Consider the following 17,788-nt stretch of genomic DNA (forward strand, 5'->3'; position numbering starts at 1 on the left):
CCAAAATATACAAGCAGCTCATGCAGCTCAATATCAAAAAAACAAACAACCCAATCAAAAATGGGCAGAAGACCTAAATAGACATTTTGCCAAAGAAGACATACAGATGGCCAACAAACACATGAAAACATGCTCAACATCACTAATCATTAGAGAAATGCAAATCAAAACCATGATGTGGTATCACCTCACACCGGTCAGGATGGCCATCATCAAAAAATCTACAAACAATAAGTGCTGGAGAGGGTGTGGAGAAAAGGGAACCCTCTGGCACTTTTGATGGGAATGTAAACTGATACAGCCACTATGGAGAACAGTGTGGAGGTTCCTTTAAAAACTAAAAATAGAACTACTATATGACCCAGCAATCCTACTAGTGGGCATATACCCTGAGAAAACCATAAATCAAAAAGATACATGTACCACAATATTCATTGCAGCACTATTTATACAATAGCTGGGACATGGAAGCAACCTAAGTGTCCATTGACAGATGAATGGTTAAAGAAGATGTGGCACATATATACAAGGGAATATTACTCAGCCATAAAAAGGAACGAAATTGGGTTATTTGTAATGAGGTGGATGGACCTAGAGTCTGTCATACAGAGTGAAGTAAGTCAGAAAGAGAAGAAAAAATACTGTATGCTAATGCACATATATGGAATCTAAAAAAACGGTACTGATGAACCTAGTGGCAGTGCAGGAATAAAGATGCAGATGTAGAGAATGGACTTGAGGACACAAGGGGAAAAGGGGAAGCTGGGATGAAGTGAGACAGTAACATTGACAAATATACACTACTAAGTGCAAAATGGATGGCTAGTGGGAAGCTGCTGCATAGCACAGGGAGATCAGCTCAATGCTTTGTGACAAGCTAGAGGGGTGGGGTAGGGAGGGTGGGAGGGAGGCTCAATAGGGAGAGGATATGGGGATATATGTATACATATAGCGGATTCACTTTGTTGTACAGCAGAAACTAACACAGCATTGTAAAGCAATTAGACTCCAATAAAGATGTAAAAAAAAATTACATTGAGATTAAAAAAAAAAAAGGCACAGGTGGCAATAGAAAAAGTAGATAAATTGGACTTCATCAAAATTAGAAACTTTTGTGTTTCAAAGGACATTATGAAGAAAATGAAAAGGCAGTGCACAGAGGATTTTTAGGGCAGTGAAATTACTCTCTATGATACAATATGATGGATACATATCATTATACATTTGTCCAAACCCATAGAATGTACAACCTTAATGTAAACCATGGACTTTGGGTGATTATGATGTGTCAACATAGGTTCATCAGTTGTAGCAAATGTACCACTCTGGTGAGTGGTGTTGATAATGGGGGAGGTTATGCACATGTGGGGCAGGCAGTATATGGGAAATCTCTGTACCCTCCTCTCAATTTTGCTATGAACCTAAAACTGCTCTAAAAAATAGTCCTTGAAAAAAAGGACAACCAGGGACTTCCCTGGTGGTCCAGTGGTTAAGAATCTGCCTTCCAATGCAGGGGATGCAGGTTCGATCCCTGGTTGGGCAGCTAAGCCTGCACGCCACAACTAGAGAGAAGCCTGCGCACTGCAACGATGAGCCCGCGCTGCAACAAAAAGATTCCGTGTGCCTGCAACTAAGACCTGACACAGCCAAAAATAAATAAATATTAAAAAAAGAGAAAACAAACAATGGAACAATATATATTAAAAAATAAAAAGGACAACCCACAGAATGGAAGAAAATATTTGTAAATCATGTATCTGATAAGTGAGCAGTATTAAAAATACATTTAGAAACTTACAGCTCAACAATAAAAAAGACAACCCAATGAGAAAATGGGCAAAGACTTTGAGTAGAAATATCTCCAAAGATTTACAAATGGCCAAGAAGCACACAAAAAGATGCTTAACATCATTAGTCATCAAGGAAATGCAAATCAAAACCACTTCACATCCACTAGGGTGGCTATAATAAAAAAGGACAGATAATAACAAATGTTGGCAAGGATGTGGAGCAACTGGAACTCTCCTACCATGCTGGTGGGAATGTAAGATGGTGCAGTGCTTTGGAAAATAGTTTAGTGGTTCTTCAAAAGGTTAAACATAAAATTACCATGTGACCAGCAACTGCACTCCTAGTATATACCCAAGAGAAATAAAAACATATGTCCACACAAAAACTTGTACATAGATGTCCATAGCAGCATTATTAATAATAGCTCAAAAGTAGAAACAACCCAAATGTCCATCAACCAATGAATGGATAAATAAAATGTGCTATATCCATACAATGGAACATTGCTTAGCAATAAAAAGGAATGAAGTACTGATACAGGTTATGACATTGATGAACTTTGAAAACATTATGCTTAATAAAAGGAGATACAAAAGACCACATATTATATGAATCCATCTATATGAAATGTCCGGAATAAGCAAACATATAGAGTAAAAAGTGGTTGCATAGGGCTGGGAAGTGGGGTTGGAGGGAAATGGGAAACGACAGCTAATGAATATGGAGTTTCTTTTGGGGGATGGTGAAAATGTTCTAAAACTGAATGTGGTGATGGTTGTGTGAAGAAGATAAGAACCATTGAGTTGGGACTTCCCTGGTGGCACAGTGGTTAAGAATCTGCCTGCCAATGCAGGGGACGCGGGTTTGAGCCCTGGTCCAGAGGATCCCACATGCCGCAGGGCAAATATGCCCATGTGCCACAACTACTAAGCCTATGCTCTAGAGCCCAGGAACCACAACTACTGAGCCCATGTGCCACAACTACTGAAGCCCACGTGCCTAGAGCCCATGCTCTGAAATAAGAGAAGCCACCAAAATAAGTCTGCACACCGCAACGACCCCACTCACCACAACTAGAGAAACCCTGTGTGCAGCAACGAAGACCCGACACAACCATAAATAAATAAATAAATAAATTAAAAAAAAAAAAAAAAGAACCATTGAGTTGTATGATTTAACTGGGTGAACTGCGTAGTATGTGAATATATCACAATACAATTGTTATTTTAAAAATGGAGGGCTTCCCTGGTGATGCAGTGGTTGAGAGTCTGCCTGCCAATGCAGGGGACACGGGTTCGAGCCCTGGTCTGGGAAGATCCCACATGCCGTGGAGCAACTGGGCCAGTGAGCCACAACTACTGAGCCTGCGCGTCTGGAGCCTGTGCTCCGCAACAAGAGAGGCCGCGATAGTGAGAGGCCCGCGCGCTGCAATGAAGAGTGGCCCCCGCTCGCCGCAACTAGAGGAAGCCCTCGCACAGAAACGAAGACCCAACACAGCTAAAAAAATTAATTAATTAATTAATTAAAAAAAGAAAAGATATGGCAGGGAGTGCTGTGACTTTGTAACATTTAAAAAAAAAAAAAAAGGAAAAAGAGGGTGTTCAGGCAGTGAGTTACTGGCTTTAAGAGGGGAAATCGCTTCCTTGTGATGGAGGAAACACTCACATTCTCCTCACACTGCTCCTGCCTGCGGGGAGGAGAAGTCAGGGACTTTCCTAGTTTCCAGGGAGAAGCAGAGGCTAAAAGAGGAGAGTGGGTGACTGGTCAGCTGACCTCAGAGCCTCCCCTCTCCACAGATGGACCTGAAACCAGGTTCCAATGGACCAACAAGCTAAGGGTCAAAGAGTAAGCAAACAAATGGTCCAATTCATAGAGAAGTGGAACTGATTAGCTGTGAAATCTTCAGGGGGAAAATGATTTTCTTATCTTAGAAATGACAATAGAAATCACAGAGGAAATCAGTGGATATAGTCAACTATGTGAAAAGGAAATTAATCAGACGTCAAGGCAAAAATGAAAGGAAGACATGACTAGAGAAAAGATTTGTAACAATTATGACAGGCTAATGTTTTGTCACGTGAAAATCACGCATAAATTGTTAACAATAAAATTGTATGACCCTAATAGATAAATAGATAAAGGATATGAAAACATAAAAGAGAAAATATAACTGGTAAAAGACCATCTGGGAAAGAGCCCAAAGTTTCTAGTAATAAAAGATACACAATTTTAAAGGGATGTAAATGGGGGAAAAATGAAAATTGGAAGAGATGCAAATTCTAAGGCAAAAAATCTGCTTCCCCATCAAGTCAGTTACATTTTTTTTAACCTTTTTATTGGGAAAAAATTTAAAACCCACAGAATACTTGCAAGAATAAATAGTACAATGAATTCCCATATATGCTTCACCTAGATATGCCAATTGTTTTGGAAATGTGTTTTTTTTTAAATAAATTTATTTATTTTATTTATTTTTGGCTGTGTGACGTCTTCGTTGCTGCGCGCGGGCTTTCTCTAGTTGCGGCGAGTGGGGGCTACTCTTCATTGTGGTGCGCGGGCTTATTGTGGTGCACAGGCTCTAGGCACGTGGGCTTCAGTAGTTGCGGCGCACGGGCTTAGTTGCTCTGCAGCATGTGGGATCTTCCAGGACCAGGGCTTGAACCCGTGTCAACTGCACTGGCAGGCAGATTCTTAACCACTGCGTCCCAGGGAAGCCCTGGAAATGTGTTTTTTAATTGATCGTCCCCAGTACAGGGGAGCTGGGATGAAATGGGCCCTGTCAGTGGGAGGGTAAAAATATGAGGAAATCTTCTGGAAAACAATCTGGCCGATGCCCTTGACCCAGTATTTATACCTCTGTGGCATCATACAAAGGAAAAAATTTTAATATAGTAAAAGATTTATGAAAAAAATATGTTTCTTTGCAGCATTGTTTGTCATAATAGGAAGAAATTGACTACTTCCCAAATGCCTGCAAGTAGGATTAGTAAACCAGTAAATCTATTCAGTGGAATACTTTGTAACTAATAAAAAATGTCTATAAGGAAAATACTTAAATAATGTTCAGTGAAAAAAAGGTTATACTTATACAGTGGGATCACTCATATATAAAAGGCCAAACAACAACAAAAAACCTGGGAGGAAAGACATCAAAAAGGTAAGTAGGGGCATCCCTGGTGGTGCAGTGGTTGAGAGTCTGCCTGCCAATGCAGGGGACACGGGTTCGAGCCCTGGTCTGGGAAGATCCCACGTGCCGCGGAGCAGCTGGGCCCGTGAGCCACAATTACTGAGCCTGCGCGTCTGGAGCCTGTGCTCCGCAACAAGAGAGGCCGCGATAGTGAGAGGCCCGCGCACCGCGATGAAGAGTGGTCCCCGCTTGCCACAACTAGAGAAAGCCCTCGCACAGAAACGAAGACCCAACACAGCCATAAATAAATAAATAAACAAATACTTAAAAAAAAAAGTTAAAGTCTATTAAAAAAAAAAAAGTAAGCAGTTATTTCTAGAAAGTGTGACTAGAAAAGGTTTCTTTTCCTCCCTCCCCCCTTTTTGTACATTTCTGTATTTTCTGATTTGTCTTTAAAGAGCTATACTTTTATTATGAAGGCTATATCCTTTAAATGTTTTATTATCTTTACTATTAAAGTAATTCATAGCAGTTATAAAGAACAGTTCATAATATAGAGAAATGTGTAAAGTTGAAAGTAAATGTTTCCTGACCTGATTCTAATCCTCTGAATTTTTCAAAGTTAATAGATTCATGAATATCCTTTCATACTTTCTTCTAAACAGAAACGTACCTCCCTAAAAGCAAAAATGGAATTGTAAACACATCCCAGTTCTACACCGCACATGTTGTTTCCACCTCATGGTCTACCGTAGATACCGGGGTTTTTTTTGTTTGTTTGTTTTTCTTGGCAGCGCTTTGCAGCTTGTGGGATCTTAGTGTTCCCAAGCAGGGATGGAACCTGGGCCCTCAGCAGTGAAAGCGCAGAATCCTAACCACTGGACCGCTAGGGAATTCCTGTAGGTACTTTTCCATGACATTTCAATCACCTCATTGTATTCAACAGCTACACAGGATCCTGGAAATGCTTTATCATTCATTTCACCATCCCTCTAGGATGCGTTAAGCTGTTTCTGCTTGTTTACTACTACAGTGTTGAGGTGAATATTTTTATATTTTGGGTGTGTGTATATGCATATATGTATTTGAATAATTGTGTGTAAACTATATATATTATATATATTTATTTAAAGTCAGGTTAATAATATTATATATTATTATTTTGTGATCCAAAGTTGCTTTATTATTTTAAGAGTTGCTGTGTATCTAAAGCAAATATGGCAAAATATTAATATCTGCTAAATCTGGATGGTAGATGCATAGATTTCTGTTACAGCTTTTCCTGCAGTTTTCATAGAATTTAAATATTTCAGTATTTAAAAATTAAGAACAATTAAAAGAAGGGATGGAAAATTACGTGTATTCACTCACTGTGAAAACAGCAAAGCCTCATTAAACAGAAACTAGCCCTGGGAGAGGCCTCAGTTTAATAAGGCCCTGGGAGAGGCCTCAGTTTAATAAGGCCCCATGATGCCTGGAGATAAGCAAACATTTTTAAATGGGGGCCGGGAGACCACTAACCTGTACTGAGTAGTCACTCTGGGTTAGGCATTGTTCAAGTGCTTTACATGTATCATTTAACTTTAATAAGAAATGAGGTGGCAAAAAAGGAAACTAAAATAAATTTGATGAGTTGCATATGATAAAGGCTTGTTAGAATCACAAAATAGAACAAACATACTGGAAATGCTGAAGTTGGCTAAATAGAAAGAAACAAATTGTAGAAAATTCTCGGGAGGACCTAAGCCCTTCTATCATGTAGGGAATGTATTACCTTGGACAGACACTTAATTGAATGATGAAATTAAGGCACAGTGATGTGAATTGACTAAAAGCATCAGCTGGATTGCCCAAGCCAGAAGCTTGGCAACATCACTTGCCATTTCCACCTCTCCCATATGCAGGTAATCTAGTCCTGCTGATTTATCTCCTAAATATTTCTGATCATCTGCCCCTTTTCCTCTGATGCTCATGTCTAAAAATCTTAAAAACTATCTTTGATGTTTATATTTGAACCAGATAATACATTCACATAGTTCAAAAGTCAAAAGGTATAAAAATGTATATAAGGAGTATCTGCTTCCCACCCCAGTCCCCACCTACCCATTTCTCCTCCCAAAGGCAAATTCTGTTTCCAGTTTCTTCTACATCCTTCCAGAGATATCTATGCACAGATAAAAACATATACAGAGATATACTTTTTAACATGAATGGGAGCATACTTTCCACAAAGATCTATACTTGTTTTTTTTCCAGTTAACAATACATCTTGGAGATTATTTCACATCAGTACATAAAGCACCTTCCCCTGTTCCTTTTTAACAGCTGTATAGTTCTCCACTGTATAAATGAGTCATTCATTTAGTTATTTTCTTTTTTAAATCTCACAACAAGGCTGTGCAGTGAATAACATTTAACCCCCTCTTTTACTATATTGTGAGTGTACCTGCAGGATAAACTCCAGAAGGGAATTGCTGGGTCAGAGGGTCCGTGCATTTGTCTTTTGATAATTTGCCAGATTGCCTCCTAAGTGGTTGTACCAGTTCACATTCCACCAGCAATGTATGTACTCCCCTAGCCTCGCCAATATAGCGTGTTATCAAATTTTTCATATCTGTCAATTTGATGGGTGAAAAGGACATTGTATTCAAGTGAATGAGTGAGCCCATGACTAGGCACGTAAAAGGACGCAAACATTCTCCAAAGGGACTCAAGCACTCCTATCCTATGAACATGAATCAATGTGAAATGATCATCAAGCAGAGAAGCTTGGGGTGAGTTGCTCTGAGCAGAGCAGGGCTGCTCTCCTCAGATCACCGGAGGATCCCCCATCTCCACAAGATTGTAAGCTCCGGGAGGGAAGTGACCAGGGCTGTCTTGTTCACTGCTGTATCTCCTGTGCCCAGACCAGAGCCTGGCACTCAGCAAACATCTGTGGAATGAATGAGTTATCTCAGGACCAGCCAGAGGACAGGCAGAGCAGGGTATGCGGGGAACGCTTAGGGGTGGGGGGTGGGATGCCAGGATACACTGGTCATCAATGCTGTTCAGTGTGAAGCGGGTGTTGGAGAATCGGGCGAAGCCATCCCGGTACAGCCAGGCTCGCAGCGGCATGTACTGTGGGGGAGGTGGAAATGGAGAGAGAGAAGAGGGAAGGGGAATCAATACCAGCACTTTCACAACTCCTAGCTTTTGCACCTGCTGTTTCCTCCGCCTGGCATGTCCTGCCTTCTTTCCCACATCATCCTTCATGAATTTGCTCAAACATTAGCCTCCTTTGACTCAATCCCCCTCCTTCCCTGGAGGTAGAAGTAGGGGTAGCGAGATGCAGAAGGGAACAAAATTAATGGGTGTCTTCTCTGCTCCACCACCACATGTGACACCCACCAGCTCACGGTGTGTCCCTATTCCCCACCAGACTGTAAGCTCCAGGAGGACAGGGGCCGAGCCTGTCTTGGACACCCTTATATCCCGTTCCCAGCATAGAATATTGCACCATGAAGGTTTAAGTGTTCGTCGAATGCAGGGGTGGAGGGAGTATAGCACCTCTTTTGTTAAGAGAGTAAGATGCCTGGATCCAAATCCCAGCTCTGCCACTCACCAGCTGTGTGACTTCAAGCAAGTCACTCAGCCCCTCTGATCTGTTTCCTCATCTGTAAAATGAGGCTAATAAAAGATCCTACCTCCCTGGTTATTAGGAGGACTGAATGAGATAAAACCTGCTACATACTGGGCCTGGTGCTCAATGAATGCTAGCTGTGGTTACCATGGATGACTGAATGAATAAAGAAGGAAGGCAGAGACCAATTCAGATGCTGGGGTCTGAGACGGCAAAGCTTGGATCTGTTTACCCACCCCCTGGGCTCTCCCAGGCAGGTTAAACCAGACAGCTCACACGGGTGCCCCCAGAATGGCTTCTGCCCCTGTCCCGCAGTCCCACTGCCCCTTCCCCACCACTGGAGGAAGGTACCTGTATTGGTCACTCACCGACATCACCAGCACGTAGACACGCAGGTCAAACTTGCGGCCTGCCAGGCAAGGAAAGAATTAATCAGTGTAACAAATATTGATTGTGTACCATGCTAGGTTTGGGGGATACAACAGTTGACAGGCAGATGTGAATCCCAATGAACCACAGGAGGTACCGGGTGCCTGCCTAGCCCAGATGGGGCGGGGCCTTCGAGCAGGAGGAGCTGCCTGAGCAGAGGCCCAGAGGCGACACAGAGCTTGGTCCAAGGGCAGAGTGGAAGGAGACGTCAGTGAGGTCAGCAGAGGCCAGGTCATGTGCAGTTTTGGGATTTTGTTCTACCAACCATGGGAAGCTACTGAAGGGTGTCCGATCCCTCTGGCAACTGTGTTTGGAGTGGAGTGAAGGGGGCCAGAGCAGTGGGCATCAGTGCGGAGGCTGGCGTGTTGTCCTGGAGGGAGAGGACAGTGGCCAGAACTGGGATGCAGGTGGCCAGCCAGGTTCAAAAGCTGCATGCGAGCTCGATGAAGAACCGATGTGGGAGGGAAGAGAGGGATGCTCCCAGAGCAGTCTCCGCCTTCTGGCTTGGGGTGCGAGGGCTGTGTCCCTGGGGGGAGGCTGGTGGGTGAGCCAGATGGTGGGGGGAGGACAAGGGCTGGATTTTAGTCCTGTTGGATTCGAGTTGCTGAGAGATGCCTGCGAGAGGATGATACAGGCTGCGGGACATCAGGGTCTGGGGTGCGGGGCAAGGTCTCGGCTGGAGTCAGAAAGCTGGGAGTCACTGGATCTGGGTGGTGGTTAAAGCCACGGGAGAGGATGGGGTCACTGGGAAAGGGAGGGGTGGAGGAGACACCACAGACTGCCCCCTGGGGAAGGACATTGCCTGAGGAAGTGAGAGGAGGCAAGTGATGCTGACCCCTTTGGAGCACTGGCTCCTCTCAGACCAGACCCTCCCAAGACGCCCCTCCTCACATACTGCCTGACGTGTCTGTACTTCTCGGCCCCCGTGTGGGAAAAGCAGAGGTGGAGACGGCCTGGGGAAATCCGAGAAGGTTTCATGCGCTAGCCTGGTTCCACCTCAGGCCCTTGGCCCTTACAGCTCCCCCTCCCTCCAGATCTACCCACAGGGGACCCCTAGTTGTCATTCAGATTTCAGCTCCCATCACCTCTGCAGAGGCCCTCCCTCACTCTGCACTTGATTTACTTCATAACACTCACCGCTGTGTGGAACTATCTTACTTCTTTGTTCCTGGTTTATTGCTGTCTGCTCATCGGAGTGTAAGCTCCAAGAGAGCAGGGTGGGCGGCCAGCACCCTGGACAATGGTTGGCACTGACTAGGCACTTTGTAAATATTTGTTGGATAAACGCATGAAGGAGCTGGTGCTTGAAGAATGAAGAGGATTTTAGTGAACCAGGAAGGGAGAGGGAAGGGCATGCCAGGCAGGGAGAACCTTAGGGGCAACGGCTGGGAGGTGGGAGCATGCAGGATGGGATTCTGTCTTTGCATCCCATCATGCCTGGTGTCAGGCTGAGCCCACGTTGGGCTGCTAATCAAGGCTTGTTGACTGACCGACCGTTCCATGGAAGGGCAGGAGCAGAGACAGCCATCTTACCTCCTATCAGGTAGGGATTTTCGATGTAACGCTGAGCTACATAGTTCTCCACGGGAATATCATCTTTCTGGTCATCAGAACTTCTTGTGTCCTAGTTGTAATAATAATTGTTATTAACATTTTTTTAGCATTTCCTGTATACGAGGCATTGTGATAGGCACTCTACTTGGGGGTATATGATCTGATCCTTAAATCAACCCTGTCGGGAAGGTACTAATGTTATTCCCATTTTACAGATGAGAAACTGAAGCACAGAGAGGGGGAGTGACTTGCCCATGGTAACACAGCCAACTGGTGGTACAGCTGGGAAGTGGACCCACACAGGCTGGGCCCAGAGCCTGGGTATTTAACCTCTAGATCTGTGCTTCCCAACAGGGCAGCTACTGGCCACATGTGGCTATGTACATTTATATTTAAACTGATTAAAAGGAAATGATGTTACATGCTATAATATGGATGAACCTTAAAGGCTTCATGCTAAGTGAAATAAGCCAGACATAAAAGGACAAATATTGTATGATTCCACTTATACGAGGTACCTAGAGTAGTGGAATTCATAGAGACAGAAAGTAGAAGGGTGGTTGCCAGGGGCCGGGGGCAGGGGGACAAGAGGGGATTAGTGTTTAATGGCTACAAGTTTCAGCTGGAGAAGATGAAAAAGTTCTAGAAATGGATGGTGGTGATTGTTGCACAAAACTATGAATGTACTTAATGCCATTGAATTGTACACAAATAGAGTTAAACTGGTAAATGTTATGTATATTTTACCGCAACAAAAGAGGAAATAAATTAAAAATCCAGTCCTTCAGTCTCACTAGCCTCATTTCCAGTGTTCAGTATATCAACATGTCGCTAGCGGTCAGGGCATCGGAGAGCACAGGTGTGCACCATTCCCACCACTGTAGAAAGTTCCATTGGTCAGTGCTGCCTGAAGCACCACCCAGGCCTCCAAGGACATTCCTCTCCCTTCTCTACCTGCTAATTCTTTGCAGGCCAGCCCAGCTCAGGAGGATAGCATGCTCCTTTCACCTCACCATCTGCAAAGCCCTTTCCCACCCACTGTCCCCTTCACAGTAACCTTGTGAGAAAACCGAGGCCCAAAGGCAAATGTCACACACCTGGTAAGGTCACACAACAGCCAGTGGCAGTGAGCGCTGGAACTCAGGGCTTCTGGGCCCAAGGGCCAGAATTTTCTACACCTACCATCACCACTACCCCCAAGCTGCTTCAATATCGAGGCAGCCAGGTCTTCTCTTTCTGGGACCCAGGGCTACCCCCACCTATACTCATGTGGCTGCCAGAGGGGTTGACAGCGCTCCGAGCCGGCTGAGCCTCCAAGCTGGTGAGCTTCTTCCCAGCGGTGCCCTGACAGTTTCATGGGAGGAATCAGGACACACGGTGAGGAGGAAAAATTCATTTATTGAGCACCTGCTGTGAGCCTGCTGACGCGGTAGGTGCCGGTTGTGTAGGAGTTCTGTCATCCTGCTCCTCACACCCACCCTGCACATTATCATCTCTAAGGGGTTCAGCAATTTCCCCAGGACCACACAGCTGCTGAGGCAGGATTGGGACCAGGATTTCTGCTGTGACAAGGATGGGGTTGAGGGAGGGAGGGACATGCCTCAGGCTCAGTCCAGGACCTGGAGGAAGAGTTAGCCAAACTCTCCGCAGCCATGTGAGCAGGAGACCCAGGAAAAGAATGCACCGTTCTCTTAGACATATTAACTCCTTGATTCACTGGGGCACAGAGAGGTGAAATGACTTGCCCAAGGTCACACAGCTATTAAGTGGCAAGGTCAGGATTTGAACCCAGGCAATTTGGTTCCAGAGACCCTGCACCCATAGGCAGGCCTGTGGGCAGAGCTTCTTTGCCAGCCCTCCAAGCTTTGAGGGCAAGGAGGAGGGGCCCCTCATCCATGCAAGGGCAAAGGAGGCTTTGGGGAGGAAGGGGGAGGGGCAAGCTCACCTTCTTCCAGTCCATGATGTCCTTCAGCCTCCGGAAGAGGAAGATGCCCTTCCCCTGCGACCGGGCTACCTGGGGTGGGGGTGAGGGCAGAAAGGTTGACTCTCAGCTCTGTGTGGTTCCCTGTTGGCCCCTGGGCCTGGGGGCCTGGGGGGCCTGGGGCCCCTCCCCAGCATTTTTCTGTTTCCATCTCCCCCCGAGGGCCCCCCAACTGTCCCTGAGGAATGGTCCAGCCCAGCCTTGAAGGGGTTGGGACAGAGAAGGTGCTAAGCATGGCGGGAGGGAGAGAGGGAAGTGGGAAGGAAAGTGAGAGACCGACTGAGCTCACAAAGGCACACAATTGCATGAATAATACAAAGGAGCAGACAATTAAAAAGCCATTTCTAACAGTCCTGGGAACACATCATCCACTTCTTTTTTTGGAAACCAATTTGCCTTCCTAATTAGAGTTTGCTTCAGCTAATACTGCAATCAGCCTGCCTTTACTGAATCCCAGCATGGATAATTCAAAGCTTCACAGAGTCTAGGGGTTGGAGAATCTTTCATACCATGCAGGGCAGCAGGCACCAAAGGCATTGTTCCCTCTGTGACATCCCTCCACAACGGTCACCTGCCTGACCTTGCACATTCACAGTGCCAGGAAGCTCACTACCTTCCCCCACCCCCTGACAGCCCATTCCGTGGCAGGATAGCTCTATTAAGCAGTCATTTCATCCAGAAGGTACATATTAGGTGCCTCCTGTGTGCTTGGCTTTATGCCATAGCAGTAGCCCAGAGCTCATGGAACTTTCACAGCCTAACCTGTGTTGAGTTAAAATTCGCCTGCCTGGTTCTGGCCTCTAGGCCTCCTACAGCAAATCTGGTTCCTGGGCCCCAGAACAGCCCTTTGGTTATTTGCAGCCACTGAGCAAGTGCCCCAGAGTCATTTTTTTCTCCAGCATAAATGCACCCAGCCTGAGCAAACTCTCATTTCGTTCTCATCTCCTCTGAGCATGGCCCAGATGGTCAAAGCGAGGCTCATGGTACAATGTGAGGCGGGCAGGGCCATCAGGCATGGCCGCGGGTTGTTGCAAGAAGGGCTCCCAGCGGTGGGGGCAGTGGAGCTAAAAACCCAGCCCTGCTCTGCCTGCCATGCTGCGCACCCTGGTTCAGGGTTGTGTGTGCCCAGAAGATGGGGTGCCCAAAAGACTGGAGCACTGGCAGTGGCGCAGGGGCAGCCACACGTGCACAGCTCTTTTGGAAAACAATTACTCAGTGTGTATCCAGGGCTTCCAACAGTTCACAGCTGTGCAAAGACTTGACCGGGCACTTCAAGAGAGATGACCCAGAGTAAGCAATGAAAAGGCACTGACCCATAGTCTTCAGGGAAACGCAAATGAAAACCCCAATATGATAGCACTACACACTCCCCAGGAATGGCTAAAAGTAAAGGCAGACACTACCAAGTGTTGGTGAGGATGTGGAGAAACTGGAACGCTCACACACTGCATTGTTGGGAAGCTGTTGGGCGGCATCCACTAAAACTGAAGGCAGGCACCCTGTGACCCAGCGATTCCTCTCCTAGGTAACTCCGTGACAGAAACGTGTGCACGTGGGCATCCATGGACATGCACGGGAATGTCCAAGCAGCACAATTCATAATAACTGCAACCTTGAAACTCTCAAATGAATAAATATTCTCTCAATGGAATAGTATACAACAACGCTTAACAATTTACAGTTACCCACATCCGTATGGATGAATCGCATGGACATAATGTTGAAGGAGAGAAACCAGACACAATGTAGCTGTACTGCATGATTCCAATTATATAAAGGCCAAAAACAGACAAAAGGAACCTATGCTGTCAGTGACTGGGGGTGGTGAGTGGAAAGGGGTCTGGGGGAGCTGCTGAGGGGCTGGCAATGCTCTGTGTATAATATGGATACTAGTGTTCACCTTGTGAAAATTCATCAAGCTATATCCTTAAAATTTGGGCACTTTCTGTTTTATTAAACTTCAATTAAAATTTTTTTTTTAGAAGTTCATACCTTTTGATCTAGGAACCGCCACCCCCACCCCTGTTGATTGACTTCCCTAAAGTCACTCCACTTCCTCTTCTTCCTGGCCGACAAAGCCCGCCTCTCAGGATAGAGGCTAGAAAGACCAGATACTTGTTTTCCCAGCCTCCCTTGCAGCTAATGGAAACCATGTGACCCGTTTTGGCCAAAGAGACCTAAGGAGATATCTGCTTGGGGCTTTGAGGAAAGAATTTCATCCTTGTTAAAAATATTAGGAGGCTTGCCTGGTGGCGCAGTGGTTGAGAATCTGCCTGCCAATGCAGGGGACATGGGTTCGAGCCCTGGTCTGGGAAGATCCCACATGCCGCGGAGCAACTGGGCCCGTGAGCCACAACTACTGAGCCTGCGCATCTGGAGCCTGTGCTCCGCAACGGGAGAGGTCGCGACAGTGAGAGGCCCGCACACTGCAATGAAGAGTGGCCCCCGCTCGCCGCAACTAGAGAAAGCCCTCGCACAGAAACGAAGACCCAACACAGCCAAAAATTAATTAATTAATTTATTTATTTATTTATTTAAAAATTAGGGTTGGGGAGAGATTGGGGGTGGGGGAGAGAGAGAGAGAAAGTGCCTGCCCCTTGTTTGAATGCTACATCTGAGGAGGTGATACCTGCAACTACAACAGCCATCTCACATCCATAAGGTGACAAGTTTGATGACAGAAACCCAACACACTGAGGAGGCAGAGTGGACAAAGAGAAGAAGCCTGGGCTTTTAATGGCACCACTGAGCACATCCCTAAACCTGGAACTGCCTACCTCCAGCTTTCTTGTTATATAAGATAATGAAAAGCCTTTATTGTTTAAAGCCTTGTTAGTCACTGACATGCCTGTTCCAGGAGATGTCCTCCTAAGGGAATAATCCTAAAGAGTGGAAAATAAACTTCCTGCATGGTGATATATCAGGGTTGTTGAGACTGGAAATCACCTAATATCTAGCCCCGCCAGACTGTCGTTTCCAAAAGCAATCACAACGATATTCCCAGTCCCATATGTCTTCCACAACCTTGCTACCCACCACCTTCCAACAAGAGGAAAGTCAATGTCCGTTCCCCTTGAATCTGCGTGAGCCTTCAGGACTGTCTCAACTAATTGTGTACAGCAGAAGTGATGCTGTGGGAATTCCAGTGCTGGGTCATAAAAGGCAACACAGCTTCCACACAGCTTTCTCTTTGGAGATGGTTACCCTTGGAACCCAGCCACCATGCTGTGAGGAAGCTCAGGTCACATGGAGAAGCCCACACTGGGGGCAACTGAGTCTTCCAGCCCCCAACCCTGGCTGAACTCCCAGCCAGCAGCCAGCACCAACTTGCTAGCGGAGCGAGTGAGCCAGCTTGGCAGCGAATCCTCCAGCCCTCAGTAAATCCGCCCAGGTAGATGCTGGAGCAGCCATGGGCCTTCCCTGTCAAGTGCTGCCCAAGCTGGAGGCTCATGAGTTAAATAAGAGATGATTGTTGTTTCAAGCCACGGAGTTTTGGGACGCAGCAACAGAAACAGAACTTTAGGGGAATAGTTCCTAAACAATGGTAATATTAGCAGCTAATACTTCTCAACTATGAACCAGGCACAAGGATTTTACACACATTTCCTCATTAAAGCTTTTTTTTTTCACCTTGCATTTTCTTTTTTTTTTTTAATATATATAATTATTTTTATTTTATTTTATTTTTTTAATTAATTAATTAATTTATTTATGGCTGTGTTGGGTCTTCGTTTCTGTGCGAGGGCTTTCTCTAGTTGTGGCAAGCGGGGACCACTCTTCATCGCGGTGCGCAGGCCTCTCACTATCGCGGCCTCTCTTATTGAGGAGCACAGGCTCCAGACGCGCAGGCTCAGTAGTTGTGGCTCACGGGTCCAGTTGCTCCGTGGCATGTGGGATCTTCCCAGACCAGGGCTCGAACCCGTGTCCCCTGCATTGGCAGGCAGGCTCTCAACCACCGCGCCACCAGGGAAGCCCACCTTGCATTTTCTATTTACTCTTTTATATTAAAATTTTCTGACATATCAAAAGCAGAGAATAGTACATACTCCCAATACACAAATTCAAAATTATCAAACTTTCATTTTAAAACAAATCCCAGATGTCATGTTATTTCACCCTTACAGACTTCAGTGTGCATCTTGTTTTCAAAAAATTGACACTCTGCTATATAACCATAATACCATTATCATACAAGACATAATTAATAATGATGTTTTAGCGCCTGATTCTTCAGTCCATAATCAAATTCCCCTGATTATCTCAAAAGTGTCCTTTTATAATAGGTTTAAGTCCAGATCTAAACAGCTCCCTACATTGCATTTGGTTGTTATGACACCTAAGTCTCTTTTAATTGAGGACAGTCTTCCCTCCTTTCCCCCTGCCATTGACTAGTTGTACAAACTAATTGTCCTGTGCACTGTTCCATGTTCTGGCTTTGTCTGTTTCCTTGTGGCATCATTTAAAGTATTCCTCTTTTCTTTGTATTTCCTATAAATGAAACTTAGCTCTAGAGGTTTGGTTAGATTCAAGTTCCACTTTTTGGCAAGAATACACAGCTGGTGCTATTCCATCACAATTGTCTGGTTGCTCCACATCTAGAGACGCTAAGATTGATCAGCTTGCACCTTTTTCAACTTCACATTCTATTCTGAGCATCTCTCCATTTCAGCTCGTATAGAATTCCCTCGTTCTTTATCATGGCTACATAGATCCCATTGGGTGAAAACACTGGGTGAAAATAACAAAGTGATCATTCCCTTGAAAAGAATACTTCATCTCAGGGGCTTCCCTGGTGGCGCAGTGGTTGAGAATCTGCCTGCTAAGGCAGGGGACACGGGTTTGCGCCCTGGTCTGGGAAGATCCTATATGCCGCGGAGCAACTGGGCCCGTGAGCCACAACTACTGAGCCTGCGCGTCTGGAGCCTGTGCTCCGCAACAAGAGAGGCCGCGACAGTGAGAGGCCCACGCACCGCGATGAAGAGTGGCCCCCGCTCGCCGCAACTAGAGAAAGCCCTAGCACAGAAACGAAGACCCAACATAGCAATCAATCAATCAATCAATAAATCTTAAAAAAAAAAAAAACTTCATCTCAATTTATTTGTAAAGATGATCATAAAAGACCCATCAAGGTCTATGATTCTTTAATTATGTGCATCAGAAGTTTGCTTTTTAAAAGGAGCCCTTGAATGTATTTTTGGTAAAGAAGTCTTTTGTATTGTAATTAATTCGTTTCTAAATTCTGTTTAGAAAGTCATATCATGACTTTTCTTAAGGGACAGTTGAGTGT

General features: G+C 45.4%; 1 protein-coding gene across 6 annotated transcripts in view; it reads right to left on the reverse strand.

Annotated features, from left to right (window-relative positions):
- TTLL9 (tubulin tyrosine ligase like 9) overlaps nucleotides 1-17,788 on the reverse strand; it is a 68,841-nt gene that overhangs the window by 11,789 nt on the left and 39,264 nt on the right. For all 6 annotated transcript variants that reach the window (XM_082432190.1, XM_082432188.1, XM_082432186.1 and 3 more), the window contains 4 exons: nucleotides 12,466-12,534; nucleotides 10,500-10,590; nucleotides 8,906-8,946; nucleotides 7,948-8,035 (listed from right to left, as the gene is read on the reverse strand). In XM_082432190.1, the coding sequence (XP_082288316.1) occupies nucleotides 7,948-8,035; nucleotides 8,906-8,946; nucleotides 10,500-10,590; nucleotides 12,466-12,534 (289 nt within the window). The remainder of the gene's footprint in view (nucleotides 1-7,947; nucleotides 8,036-8,905; nucleotides 8,947-10,499; nucleotides 10,591-12,465; nucleotides 12,535-17,788) is intronic.

This window comes from Balaenoptera physalus, assembly GCF_965194825.1.
Source record: "Balaenoptera physalus genome assembly, chromosome: 16".
NCBI lineage: Eukaryota > Metazoa > Chordata > Mammalia > Artiodactyla > Balaenopteridae > Balaenoptera > Balaenoptera physalus.